General features: G+C 40.7%; 1 protein-coding gene across 3 annotated transcripts in view; it reads right to left on the bottom strand.

Moving 5' to 3' along the window:
• ATP8A1 (ATPase phospholipid transporting 8A1) overlaps positions 1-14,653 on the bottom strand; it is a 110,338-nt gene that overhangs the window by 17,388 nt on the left and 78,297 nt on the right. For all 3 annotated transcript variants that reach the window (XM_034064721.1, XM_034064719.1, XM_034064720.1), the window contains 4 exons: positions 14,391-14,469; positions 8,458-8,519; positions 1,879-1,935; positions 1,026-1,133 (listed from right to left, as the gene is read on the bottom strand). In XM_034064721.1, the coding sequence (XP_033920612.1) occupies positions 1,026-1,133; positions 1,879-1,935; positions 8,458-8,519; positions 14,391-14,469 (306 nt within the window). The remainder of the gene's footprint in view (positions 1-1,025; positions 1,134-1,878; positions 1,936-8,457; positions 8,520-14,390; positions 14,470-14,653) is intronic.

The raw sequence follows: 14,653 nt of genomic DNA on the forward strand, positions 1-14,653 counted from the left end.
GACATGGCATTTGTGTGTTTGAATCACCTCCAAATGAAGGACAGATATGCACCTGAATTTCTGCATCCTACATGAATTTTTAAATTGCTGCTGAATTCTGTAACAGTGGTGGAGTTAAAGGCATTCACACTTGTATGGGTGTAAGGCCTGACTTAGATGGTGTGTTTTGACAACCATTAGAAGAATATTTTTCTGAAACAAGCAGGTATTCTCAGTTTTGATTCCCACTGAGAATACACACAGAACTCCTCAGCTCAGCAGGTACAGGCCATGCCCAGAAGCAGACATAAGTAGTCTGGGAAATTAACACTAAACTTCAGCCGTTTTTGGATCTCAACGGTTTTGAGAATTTGGAAGTTCCAATTAGATCAGCACAGGCAGCAAGTAAGCATCTTGTATTAATTCAGTTCTATTTGCAATACTTAGAGCAGGTTTACACAAAGGGCATAATAAATGAAACAGAAACTGGTAATTACTGTAAAAAGGTTAAAGATACAGTACAGGGATGCATTCAAAGCAGCAAGTTAATAGAAACATAAATGAGCGCACGTCAAACAGCTGCTCATGCAATGTTACAGCACCTCAAATTTTCTGAGGTGTTTTACAGTTTCAAATACTTGGCAAATTCATATATTGAAGATCAAGAAACTGCTTTAAGAAATGCACTACTTGTGCTACCTCATTATAGAAAAAAATTTCCAGCCAAACAAGCACTGTAATTCCGAGCTCTGAATTTTGAAAACTTATTTTTAGAAAATTAAAACTTACTAAAGAACTGCAAAGCTGCTTACCAATCTACTCTTCTTCACTAGACCTTATAATGATAGCCTCTTAGTTGAGCTCCTTTTTCACAAGAGTAAAAATTCATTATGTTTTAAATAAACATGGTTACCCCAGTGAACATATAAAAGAAGCAACCTTCTTATGCACCTTTGGTTAACACAAGGATCCAATAGTGATTAGTACTAAAGATTAAAACATTATTTTTTGTGACCATTTCAATAGTAGTTAAAGTATACTTTTACCTCTCCTGACATGTCGGGTGCCATAGGAATGACTGGCCACAAAGAAGAGTAGATTCCAAAAAACACTACCCAAAGTGCTATGCTGCCCCAGATAGCTATATGGCTGAACTGTAAAACAAACAAACAAACAAACAAACAAAACCAGAAAAATCACCACAGGTGCATTATGACACAAAAAAAATCTTTGCTACTTAGTATTTACAATGCAAATCTGATGTATTGGATGAAATTTCTATGACTTGTATTAATTTAACTCTGCTACTTCAATTACTTCAGTTAGTTATTTCTTGACACAAAAATCATAGAATCATAGAATAGTTAGGGTTGGAAAGGACCTTAAGATCATCTAGTTCCAACCCCCCTGCTATGGGCAGGGACACCACACACTACACCATGTCACTCAAGACTCCATCCAACCTTGCCTTGTACACTGACAGGGATGGAGCATTCACAACATTCTTGGGCAACCTGTGCTAGTGGCTCACCACCCTTAAAGAACTTGCTTATATCTATCCTAAACTTTCTCTGTTAAAGTTTAATCACTTTCCCCCTTGTCCTGTTGCTACAATACTTTCAGCAGCAATATTACTGTATTTTAAGCAATCAGTTCAGAGTAATGTGATTTTTCTAGTTTAAAGATTACTTTTAAGTCTTATCCCAATGTCCTTTTCAGTATAAAGCATTATTTTTTGCATGTGGATATTCTTTCCATGCAGTAACCACAGTTTAGTTTGATACTGTGGAGAGGGCTGGCAAACTGTAAGGGTGTAATACAATAAATGAGAAAAAAAGAACACAGTTCTTCATCACATTTTATAGAACATTTAATAATATAGAATAGACATTTGCTTACCAATGTCCAATATGAGGTCTCTAATCCAGCCTTCAAACACACAGTCAGAACCACAAACTTGAAGAGAGAGAGAGGATTCTGAATTAAGATGAGAATCTTAGCATACGGAGTTCATTAGTTTATTTGAACTTCCAGGGGAAGAGAAGAAAAAGTTCAATGATTTTCATACTTCATGTTTACTTGCACAAACACAATAAGGGAAAAGATAATCAATCTCTTAAATTTAAATGTGATTTCCTTAATAATATTCAACAAAGTACTATGCGTGTCCATGCACTTAGCTCCTTCTATGGAGCAGTCTCTGAAAACATGCTCTTGTCCTGTAGGACATGCTCCATTTTAGTTTAGATGAGCAGTAGGAGAAAATTTATAATTTCACAGCAAGGACTAGTTCATTCAGGAAAATCTTCCTTTGAAATTCACACGAACAAGAATTCTTAGCAAAGAAAGAGAATCATGGAATCATAGAATAGTTAGGATTGGAAAGGACCTCAAGATCATCTAGTTCCAACCCCCCTGCCATGGGCAGGGACACCTCACACTAAACCGTATCACCCAAGCATAAACCATAAACCGTATCACCATAAACCATATCACTAAACCATATCATCCAACCTGGTCTTGAACACTGCCAGGGATGGAGCATTCACAACATCCCTGGGCAACCCATTCCAGTACCTCACCACCCTCACAGTAAAGAATTTCTTCCTTATATCCAGTCTAAACCTCTGCTGTTTAAGTTTCAACCCGTTACCCCTCGTCCTATCACTACAGTCCCTAATGAAGAGTCCCTCACCACCATCCCTGTAGGCCCCCTTCAGATACTGGAAGGCTGCTATGAGGTCTCCACGCAGCCTTCTCTTCTCCAGGTTGAACAGCCCCAACTATCTCAGCCTGTCTTCATATGGGAGGTGCTCCAGTCCCCTGATCATCCTCGTGGCCCTCCTCTGGACTTGTTCCAACAGTTCCATGTCCTTTCTATGTTGAGGACACCAGAACTGCACACAATACTCCAAGTGAGGTCTCATGAGAGCAGAGCAGAGGGGCAGGATCACCTCCTTCGACCTGCTGGTCACACTCCTCTTGATGCAGCCCAGGATATGGTTGGCTTTCTGGGCTGTGAGTGCACACTGCTGGCTCATGTTCATTTTCTCATTGACCAACACCCCCAAGTCCTTCTCCTCAGGGCTGCTCTGAATCTCTTCTCTGCACAACCTGTAGCTGTGCCTGGGATTGCTCTGACCCAGGTGTAGGACCTTGCACTTGGCATGGTTAAACTTCATGAGGTTGGCATCAGCCCACCTCACAAGTGTGTCAAGGTCCCTCTGAATGGCATTCCTTCCCTCCAGCGTATCAACAGAACCACACAGCTTGGTGTCATTAGCAAACTTGCTGAGGGCACACTCAATTCCATTGTCCATGACAGCGACAAAGATAGTAAACAAGACCGGTCCCAACACTGATCCCTGAGGGACACCACTCGCTACTGATCTCCAGCCGGACATTGAACCGTTGACCACAACTCTTTGAGTGCGACCACCCAGCCAGTTCTTTATCCACCGAGTGGTCCACCTATCAAACTGATGTCTCTTCAATATAGAGACAAGGATGTCATGTGGGACAGTGTCGAACGCTTTGCACAAGTCCAGATAGATGGCGTCAACTGCTCCACCCCTGTCCATCATTTTTGTAGCCTCATCATAGAAGGCCACCAAATTGGTCAGGCAGGATTTTCCCCTAGTGAAGCCATGTTGGCTGTCACCAAGCACATTTCTCTTTTTCATGTGCTCTAGCATGCCGTCCAAGAGAATCTGCTCACAGATTTTGCCAGGCACAGAGGTGAAACTGACTGGTCTGTAGTTCCCTGGGTCATCCATTTTCCCCTTCTTGAAAATGAGGGTTATATTTCCCTTTTTCCAGTTGTTGGGAACTTCACCTGTCTGCCATGATTTTTCAAATCAAGCCAGTGGCTTTGCAACTTCATTCGTCAGCTCCTTCAGGACCCATGGATGGATTTCATCAGGTCCCATGGACTTGTGTACATTCAGGTTCTTAAGGTGGTCTCAAACCAGATCCTCTCGTACAGTGGGCCCAACGTCAACATTTTCACAGTCCCTGCACCCGCCCTCCAAGACTCGGGTGCTGCGGTCAGAGCCTTTGCCAGTGAAGACCGAGGCAAAGAAGCCATTCAGAACCTCAGCCTTCTCCAAGTCCTGTGTAGCCAGCTCTCCTGAAAGTTTCCGGAGGGGGCCTACATACCTATAAAATCCCTTCCTATTATCTTTAACATCCCTTGCCAAGTTTAGCTCCAATTGGGCCTTAGCTTTCCTAACTTGGTCCCTAACTACCCTGACAACATCCCTGTATTCATCCCAGGCCACCTGTCCTTGCTTCCACCTTTTATAAGCCTCTTTTTTCTTGTGAAGTTTTCTCAGCAGCTCTTTATCCATCCAAGGAGGTCTCGTGCCCCTCCTGCTGCACTTCCTTCTAGTTGGGATGCAACACTCCTGAACTTGTAGCAGGTGATCTTTGAATATTAACCAAGAGTCTTGTTATTTAATTTTGTAAATCACATATAAATATGTATTGCAAGTTTTACTTTATGTACAATCTGAAGATGAGGCTGAAAGACTCTAGTCACAAAGACCAAGCTCCAATGGTTACAGCTATAGTTTAAACTCTAGTTTGTTGTCCAGGTTGGCAGCAATGATGTACATGAATTTGTCTGTGGCTGAGCTTCAAGAAGACTCAGAAATTTACTTCAATCAGAAGCTGAAAATAACTGGTTAAATATAATGACAATGTCTGTGCACTATGTCTGGTGCACAGAAAGATACAAATCCTGCCAGAAAGCTTTCACTCTAGTTCTGTGTTTATACTTTTAATTCTGGAAACTCCTATTTCAAATATTGCTGAATTATTAAGAACAAAAAAAGAAAGAAAGCAATAAAAAACACACACAAAAAAATCACAGTGCCACAACTCCCTTATATAAAACATATGTGAAATCTAATGAGAAGAAAAAGGGCCATGATAGTTATAATTTACTTAGTCTAACCACTTCTGGTACTATATTTAGATGAACAAAATTAATTATGGCCAAAAAAGTACTCATCTGGTAATGCCTGGTTGCTACTGTTCTGTTGGTCATAAGAAAGAAAACATCCTTTAATATCATGTCAGGAATTCTTATTGCATAGGCAAAGTGCATACACAAAACAAACATTGCATGTCTCTATAAAAGGAGATAGACACTGTGTGAATATATACCCTTCCTGCATCTTAACCAACACCCCTAACGAAGTTACCAACTATACACAGAAGTTTCCTCAAGAATGTGGGTTTTTTATTGCTCCCTCTCCCCCAGCTTGATCCAAACTAACAGTAGCTCACTGAATCCTACCCAGGAAATAAGAAATCAAACTGGTATTTTGTATAAAGCACTTTAAAAAGACCTCTCAAGAACAGTCATACAAATATTTTCATGGAACTCCTATTTGAAATTTATGGTTGAAGAAATAATTCCAGGACATGATATGAATTCCATGCGCATTCCTGACCTCCTCTGTGGACCCAAAGAAATTATATTTATTTCCGAATTCCTTTGCTACTGATTTTTGCCCAACTGATAAATGTAGACTTCCTAAAACCAGATTAAAAGCTGTGGGAAGAATGAGAAGTACCTCAGACTTATGATTTTGATATTTTAAAACAATGACTGACAAATGTCAGTGCACATACACTGCACAAGCACGGATATTTTTAGTCTTTAATTCTCCCTTCTGCTCCCCCAATTGTGAAAGTCTCTCAGATCTTCATGTGTTTTCTAGACCTCCTTGAATTCCTGTGCAAGAGGAGGAGTACATCAACTGTAACCTCCACCTCTCCCCAGATTTTCAATCTGAAGTGGATAATCTGGAAAACAAATGAAAAAGCAGGTTGTCTGGACTTAAAATTGTGAAATGTTTTCTTGGGGATTCTTTGCCATTCTGCAGGTTAATTGCAAGCAATTAGCCCTGGAAATGGTGCAGTTTCAGCTCTCCTAGTTGAAAACCAGTTGCAGAAGGTGACAGAACAATTACACTGACTTTTATTTTAACATTTATGGATATCACTTTTCAAAGAGTAATGAGTAGCTCCAAGTTACTATACTGAAAGTATCAGAAATTAATTTCTGAAGGTGGTGGAAAATATAATGTTGCTACAAATGTGAAAATGCAAGCTTTTATGTTTGTGAGTCAACTGTTGTCACAGATGATACTCAGATTTTCTGCAGTACTGTAAGATCTCTAGACTTATCCATTGATAGGTTACAATCTAAACAACAGCATTTTTCGAATGCTCAGTTTCATAGGACCTACCTAGTGTAATTCAGTAAACCCCTAGCACAGCATATGTAACTTGTTTTCTCCTGGTGTCAAGCTTGGCTTTTGGAAAGAAGTACAGAGAAAAGTGACTTGGTCAGATGAAGTTCTGAGTTTATTTCAGGAAAGAACATCAGTTTGATTGCAGTATGTTGAATAGTTGGGTTTAACAAGTGAACAGTGCTAACTCACTCTACAAAATGATGACCAATACAAAGGATACTTTTAGAGCAATCAAGGAAAGCAGATGCTATCATAAAACCAGGCTTAGGTGCTAGGATAGGTAAAGTTATGCAACTCATGTATACATACATAAAATTCATAAAATAAACTTCTGCTGAATTGAGCAACATTGCAACTTCTAAGTACAGAGATCAGTGAAATTAGGATGAAAAATAAGGTGAAAACCTGGTACTCAGAGTACCTCTTCTCAAGAAGAACCTGTTCTACTTACAGCAGCAGGTGGGTCTGGTAGATACTCTTATGAAGTACTTATCAATATTGGGGAAAGCTGTGACATTCAGATAAATGCTGACTTCTAAACACTGCTCCGTGTTATGAGATCATAATACAAATAGACCCATGTCAGTTGAAATACTTCTATCAGGACTGAGCTATGACAATGACTGTGACCTTACATCTTAATTTTATTAAGACTTGCACAGAAAACACTTTTCCAGAATATTACATCCATCCCTAATGGAGATCAGCTCATCATATGATAGATTGCATGATCATATGCAACTACTGCTGACAAAGCACACTAGGCTTGCCTTTTGGAACGGGGAAAGGGAAGTGTAGAGAAAATAAACTTTTAAGAGATCATGTGAACAAACGAAGTGTGCCCAAAAGAACCAGTTTAAAGGCCAGGTACTGACTGGCAGAAAGAAACATTTTATTTTAACTGGCACAGAAGCAGGAAATATGTGGAAGGGGCTGTGTTTACTCGTTCTTTTATGCTCTTCAACCTTTCTGGTTAGCTGTCCAGAAAACACTATTCAAAATGTTCTCTGATATGTAGATGTTGACAGTAGTTACATTCTCAGAGGACTATGTCTAGAACATTTTCCTTTTATCTATGTTATCTCCCTATTCCCTAAGCAAAGATTTTTACAAGATTTATTTGTACTGAAAAACAGATCTTCGGCTTCATTAATTTATTCTAGGACATAAAAGATTAAAAGAACAAAAACCAATAATGACTAATATTTCTGAGAATAACAGAAGATTACTGTCAGGTGTGGGTCAGGTAGGTGTCATTCTGGCAGCTTGGTTGTCTCTGAAGAGACATCCCACAAACCTTGGTTCCATGTGGCTCTAATTCCTCTTTCAAAGCCCCATGATAAATTAAGAGAGGGAGGACAGAATTGTATCTTCACAAGTCCACAAACCAGTTCCAGTAAAGGATAGGTGTATCTTCTGCATTTTTATTGCTTTATTATTTTATATGCTTTGTTTAAAAACTGGAATTGGAATACAAAATGAACTTCAAAGCTTCTCAAGGAGTCATTCAAGAGCTATTTCCTACTCTTCAGGCACTACAATGAATCAAGTTTTCTATGTAGAGAATGATAAATAAAAATAAACCCACATCACAGAATCACAGAATCCCAAGGGTTGGAAGGGGCCTCAAAAGATCATCTAGTCCAACCCCCCCGCAAGAGCAGGGTAACCTAGAGTACATCACACAGGAACTTGTCCAGGCAGGCCTTGAATATCTCCAACGTAGGAGACTCCACAACCCCCCTGGGCAACCTGTTCCAGTGCTCTGTCACTCTCACAGTAAAGAAGCTCTTCCTGATGTTCACATGGAGCCTCCTATGCTCCAGTTTACACCCATTACCCCTTGTCCTATCACTGGATATCACTGAAAAAAAACCTAGCTCCATCATCCTGACACCCACCCTTTACATATTTGTAAACACTGATGAGGTCACCCCTCAGTCTCCTCCAAGCTCAAGAGACCCAGCTCCCTTAGCCTCTCCTCATAAGGGAGATGCTCCACTCCCTTAATCATCTTTGTGGCTCTGCGCTGGACTCTTTCAAGCAATTCCCTGTCCTTCTTGAACTGAGGGGCCCAGAACTGGACGCAATATTCCAAATGTGGCCTCACCAAGGCAGAGTAGAGGGTGAGGAGAACCTCTCACTTTAATAGTTAAAGATAGGGCCAATATAGATAGACAATAGAGCACCACATAACTATAGGAAGACTTACAGTGTATACAGTGTTTCCCAGCAGCAGGTAATCTGAAGTTTTGCCATTGCCGAATACAGTACCTGGAGAAGGAAATAGTGATAAAAACATTTAAGCACTCACAATTACAGTCTCTGTATATAAAATCTTTTTGGTAAAACAGAGATTGCAGCATCTCTAGAGGGTACTAACAGAAGCTTCCACCTTGAACTCTACTGAACAGTAGAGAGCTATGAGTTTCATGATTTTGAGTCTCTTAAAACATTCAGTGACTTCAGGAATTATGCTAGAAATAGGAGCTTTTTGTAACATCATATACAAAATGAGTAATATTTTATTTGGCAATAATTTAGAGTAACTTTTGCAATCAGAGATACAGTATCATACCTTCAGAATAATATGAAATATAACCGCTGCAGTGCACACTGTTTGTAGCATATAGGCAAACACAAAGCTTAGAGAATCAGATTTTCACTGATTCCAGATATTTTTGGTACAGAAATTTATCTTTGCTCTTATCCATATTTCTACAGAATATACTCAATTTTAAATCTTGAGATGCTTGCTATGAGTAATATTTTAAAAACTTTAAAAACCCAACTGAAATCTGTGGATTCTTATAAATACATATCCATTTTGCACACATGGGTACACAAACACAGCATTTATGCAAAGAGTCAGTGCCCTAAATAGATGTGTTTGCATAAAATTCATGTCTACTGTGGTTCTTAAGTTCAGAATTCTGAAGCAATGCATTTGAGAAAACTTATTTTATGACTACTGCTAGAGCAGAGGCTTTCCTGATCCCAGCTCTATGGAAGTTCTTGGCAGACTTGGGACAACACAACTAAACTACACAGAGGGAATTTCTCATTCTCAATTAGAACTAATGAGCTTGCTAAGTTTTCACATGTTCAGTTTAGAAATGCTTTTAGCACTTAAGACTGTTCATATACTGCAACTAAACCAGGACACTTACTCTGTTGTAGCAGTTCTAATCACTGGGATAACTCTTTTTACTGCCATCATATAAAAAGATATCAAGGTGCTGTGCATGCACTAGAGAAAGATAAAAGTACAAGACCAAAAAAAAAAAAAGGAAAGAAAAGAAATATAAAAGAAGGACAAGAAACTCTGCTAATACTGCAAGAGCATAGGAAAGGCTGTTTTTCAAAAGCTGTGTTGGGGGAAAGAATAATAAAGGTGGTTGTTTTTTTCCAGCCTTCATATCACCTTTACAATGAAATTAAATTTAGACATGGATCAAGACTGTTCCTTCTAAAAAGGTTTTCAGGACCTGTGAGGCCAGTTCATCACACACACAAAAAAGACCTATGTACTGATGATTGCCTCTTCTGGAAGAGACAGCAGGTGGAAGTTCATACAAATAGTCCTTCTTAACCAGCTCTCTTGCATTACACAATGAGGTGCTCACAATGGCTGCCTCTTTCGCTCTAGCGATACTGGTTGCATTCCTGGCACTTCCCTGATTTAACTTTCTTCCTGGACAGAATAGCACACCACAAAGGACTACAAGAGCTCTAGAAGCCTGAAAAGACAGCTGAAACTGTGGTTCATTTTAAAGGTTAGAAAAGAAGGAGCAGTTGTACATACAAGTTTTGCTTCTGCCATTTACCGTTATGTTGACAAAGTTGTTTCAGAAGAAGCCTTTGTGAAAATTTATGCCCTTGTCACCTTTCAAATACACATGACAGTCCATAAGATACAAAGACTCTGGTTTTGTGTAGTGTTGTTCCAGAACATGGAGCAAGCTCTGACAAACAACTGCTACTACTCTATACCTATTCTCTAATTGCATATTTCTTGGTACACTCTACCACAAACCATGATGTTTAAAACTTTCCACTTAGAGACAAGAAAGAGGTGAGACTAAGTTGTAACTAAGTGAGACTAAATTGTAAACATGAGAAAATACTCAAAAGAAAATCACAGAATGAGAGCTCAGACATTTTAATGATCTTCAAGATCTGATTATCAATATCAAATTGAGCAGGTATTCTAATATACATCTGCTCAAACTTGCACTCCACTGCTTTACAATATATAACCAGCAGTAAAAAGCATAATGAAGATAAAACAGAGGAACAGGCAGGCAGTTAAGTCTGTTCCCATCAGATGTGCTGAGACTCAGCACCCTTATGAACTCTTATACACAAAGCTGAGCTATCCCCCATTATTCCCATTCCTCCTTTCATGTCTCAGGATCCTCTTTGTGCCTCTTTGCTAAGACAAGATAGAGACTTGTTCTCACAAGTTCCTCTCCCTTGTACATCTCTCTGGCACTCATCAGCCAATCCCTAGAAAACTAATAGCATTATTTCCTTTCCCTCTTCACAGGAACAGACATCAGATTTAATTAACAGCAGCTCCCATCATGTGCTCATCTCTCCTTCATGCAGAACTTTGCACCAGCTGGATCCACAGCAGGTTTTGGTTATACACCCACCAATTACCAGGTCTCAGTACTGCTCCCTTACTCACCTAGCCTTTCTCTAAGAATAAAAGAGGAAGAAAAGGCAATTTGTTCAGACATGTAGAGGCCACTTGCCAGCAGGTCAGTTCTAGCCCAGAGGCTTTGAGCTGAAGATGCCTGTGCTACACTGCTCTCACAAGTGATCATGTAAGTTATCACAGCTTTGCCACTCACACATGAACTCTATTCTGCATCATCACATATACTCATTAAACACTTTTCCATTCTGTAGAATCATAGAATAGTTAGGGCAGGAAAGGACCTTAAGATCATCTAGTTCCAACCCCCCGGCCATGGGCAGAGACACCTCACACTAAACCATATCACCCAAGGCTCTGTCCAACCTGGCCTTCAAAACCACCAGGCATAGAGCATTCACAACTTTCTTGGATAACCCATTCCAGTGCCTCACCACCCTCACAGTAAAGAATTTCTTCCTTATATCCAACCTTAAATTCCCCTGTTTAAGTTTTAACCGATTACTCCTTGTCCTATCACTAGAGTCCCTAATGAAGAGTCCCTCACCACCATCCCTGTAGGCCCCCTTCAGATACTGGAAGGCTGCTATGAGGTCTCCACGCAGCCTTCTCTTCTCCAGGTTGAACAGCCCCAACTTTCTCAGCCTGTCTTCATATGGGAGGTGCTCCAGTCCCCTGATCATCCTCGTGGCCCTCCTCTGGACTTGTTCTAACAGTTCCATGTCCTTTCTATGTTGAGGACACCAGAACTGCACACAATACTCCAAGTGAGGTCTCATGAGAGCAGAGCAGAGGGGCAGGATCACCTCCTTCGACCTGCTGGTCACACTCCTCTTGATGCAGCCCAGGATATGGTTGGCTTTCTGGGCTGTGAGTGCACACTGCTGGCTCATGTTCATTTTCTCATTGACCAACACCCCCAAGTCCTTCTCCTCAGGGCTGCTCTGAATCTCTTCTCTGCACAACCTGTAGCTGTGCCTGGGATTGCTCTGACCCAGGTGTAGGACCTTGCACTTGGCATGGTTAAACTTCATGAGGTTGGCATCAGCCCACCTCACAAGTGTGTCAAGGTCCCTCTGAATGGCATTCCTTCCCTCCAGCGTATCAACAGAACCACACAGCTTGGTGTCATTAGCAAACTTGCTGAGGGCACACTCAATTCCATTGTCCATGACAGCGACAAAGATAGTAAACAAGACCGGTCCCAACACTGATCCCTGAGGGACACCACTCGCTACTGGTCTCCAGCTGGACATGGAGCCATTCACCACAACTCTTTGATTGCGGCCATCCAGCCAGTTCTTTATCCATCGAGTGGTCCACCTGTCAAATTGATGTCTCTCCAATTTAGAGACAAGGATGTCATGTGGGACAGTGTCAAAGCTTTGCACAAGTCCAGATAGATGACGTCAGCTGCTCCACCCCTGTCCATCATTTTTGTAGCCTCATCATAGAAGGCCACCAAATTGGTCAGGCAGGATTTCCCCTTAGTGAATCCATGCTGGCTGTCACCAAGCACCTTGTTGTTTTTCATGTGCTTTAGCATGCCTTCCAGGAGAATCTGCTCACAGATTTTGCCAGGCACAGAGGTGAGACTGACTGGTCTGTAGTTCCCTGGGTCATTCATTTTCCCCTTCTTGAAAATGAGGGTTATATTTCCCTTTTTCCAGTTGTTGGGAACTTCACCTGACTGCTATGATTTTTCAAACATGGTGGACAGTGGCTTAGCAACTTCATTTGCCCATTCCTTCAGGACCAGTAGATGGATTTCATCAGGTCCCATGGACTTGTGTACGTTCAGGTTCTTAACATGGTCTCAAACCAGATTCTCTCCTGCAGTGGGCCTAGGGTCTTCATTCTCACAGTCCCTGCATCTGCCTTCTAAGACTTGGGTGGTGTGGTCAGAGCATTTGCCAGTGAAGACTGAGGCAAAGAAGTCATTCAGAACCTCAGCCTTCTGCAAATCCAGGGCAGCCAGTTCTCCTGACAGGTTCCAGCGAGAGCCCACATTGCCCCTAGTCTGTCTTTTGTTTGCGATATTACCTATAGAATCCCTTCCTGTTATCTTTCATGTCCCTAGGCAAGTTTAACTCTTACTGGGCCTTAACTTTCCTAACCCTGGCCCTAGCTTCCCAGACAACATCCCTGTATTCTTCCCAGGCAGCCTGCTCTTGCTTCCACCTTTTGTAAGCCTCTTTTTTCCCCTCTAAGTTTCCTCAGCAGCTCCATATCCATCCAAGGAGTTCTCCTGGCCTTTCTGCTGCACTTCCTTCTAGTTGGGATGCAACACTCCTAAGCTTGTAGCAGGTGATCCTTGAATATCAGCCAACAGTCTTGGGCCCCCCTGCCCTCTAAGACTATATCCCATGGAGCCTTACCAAGCAGGCTCCTGAGGAGGTCAAAATCTGCTCTCTAAATGTGCAATGCATAAATCTTTCATATGGACTTGTAGCAGCTCTGAGCAGGTATTTTGGCTTGGATTTGGTTTTAGAGTATGCATTGACATTTTTGGACATCTTTCCTCCTGGTCTGTCTACACTTCTCCAATGAAAACCACTGCCACTGAGCTCACTGAAATCCAGTGTAATGTGAGTGGCCTTTCAGGGAAAACAGGCTGCCACCTAATTCCCATCAAAAGTCACTGAACATAAAATACTCTACAACAAGTCTTCCCCTTAACCTTTTTGAGCACAAGCAGCTGTGACAGTATCATTACCTAGTATCAACAGTTAGAAAATGTCTGTAAGAGTATTTCTATCTTATATTATATGCTGGATCAGACTGCCAGGTTGTTTCGAAACTGAGCAAAACTATTAGTTTTTCAGAAAAGATGCAGCCGGTACAACACTGTCACAAACTGGAAGCAGTGCTTTAAAGTTCTGTCTAATTAACACAGCTTTCCTCCCAGCCATTTCCTTCTGTAGCTCAAGTGCATACACAACAGTTGAACTAGAAGAGTGATGAGACAGATCTGTCCCAGATGTCCCTGTTTCCTTTGTCACAAGCCAACTTACACAGAGGTAAACTAATGGGTTACGATGCCCTTTAAGTAATGGGAGAAAAAGTCAGCAATAAAAGTTTACAAAACATAAATAAAATAATAATAAAAAAGTTTACAAAACGTAAGAGATAATGCAAGCAACAGCAGTAATTTAGGATCTTATAGGTATTTACCATGGTAGTGTATTATATACAAAAACTAGCATAATTCAATAGCAATCTCTTTATCTCCATCTTGCTTCAGTTTGCTTAAAACCCATTCTATAGTTTAATGTATAAGTACATAATATTACTTCTACTTTTCAACAGATTAAAAAAACCCCATATTATATATACTGCACCTACTCTAGTTCTAGAAATGGTATCTGGTAATTTAATCACACAAACCTGTCAGCATTTATCAGGCTTTACTAAGAACAAAGAAGGTATTAACGTATTTCATACCTTTCAACACTTTTATTTTTATTTTTCATAAGACTTACCATGCTGGAGGGCTTTTAGTGGAAACCAAAACAGAATGAATGAGTGGAAGAGGCCATTTAAACAATGAAACCAGAAAACCTAAGGGAAAACAGAAAATCCATGAGAACCATTTGCAATAAACTAGCTCTGTGAACCCTGACCTTTCTTTTTATTTGCATGTTAGAGTCACAAAATGAGTTTTTGTCAGGCAAACACTGTGGAGTAATATAACTGACAGGCACTTTCTGCCTCTTAGCTCTTCATGGGTCATTTGTTTATTTTT

The sequence above is a fragment of the Melopsittacus undulatus genome, chromosome 7 (assembly GCF_012275295.1).
Source record: "Melopsittacus undulatus isolate bMelUnd1 chromosome 7, bMelUnd1.mat.Z, whole genome shotgun sequence".
NCBI lineage: Eukaryota > Metazoa > Chordata > Aves > Psittaciformes > Psittaculidae > Melopsittacus > Melopsittacus undulatus.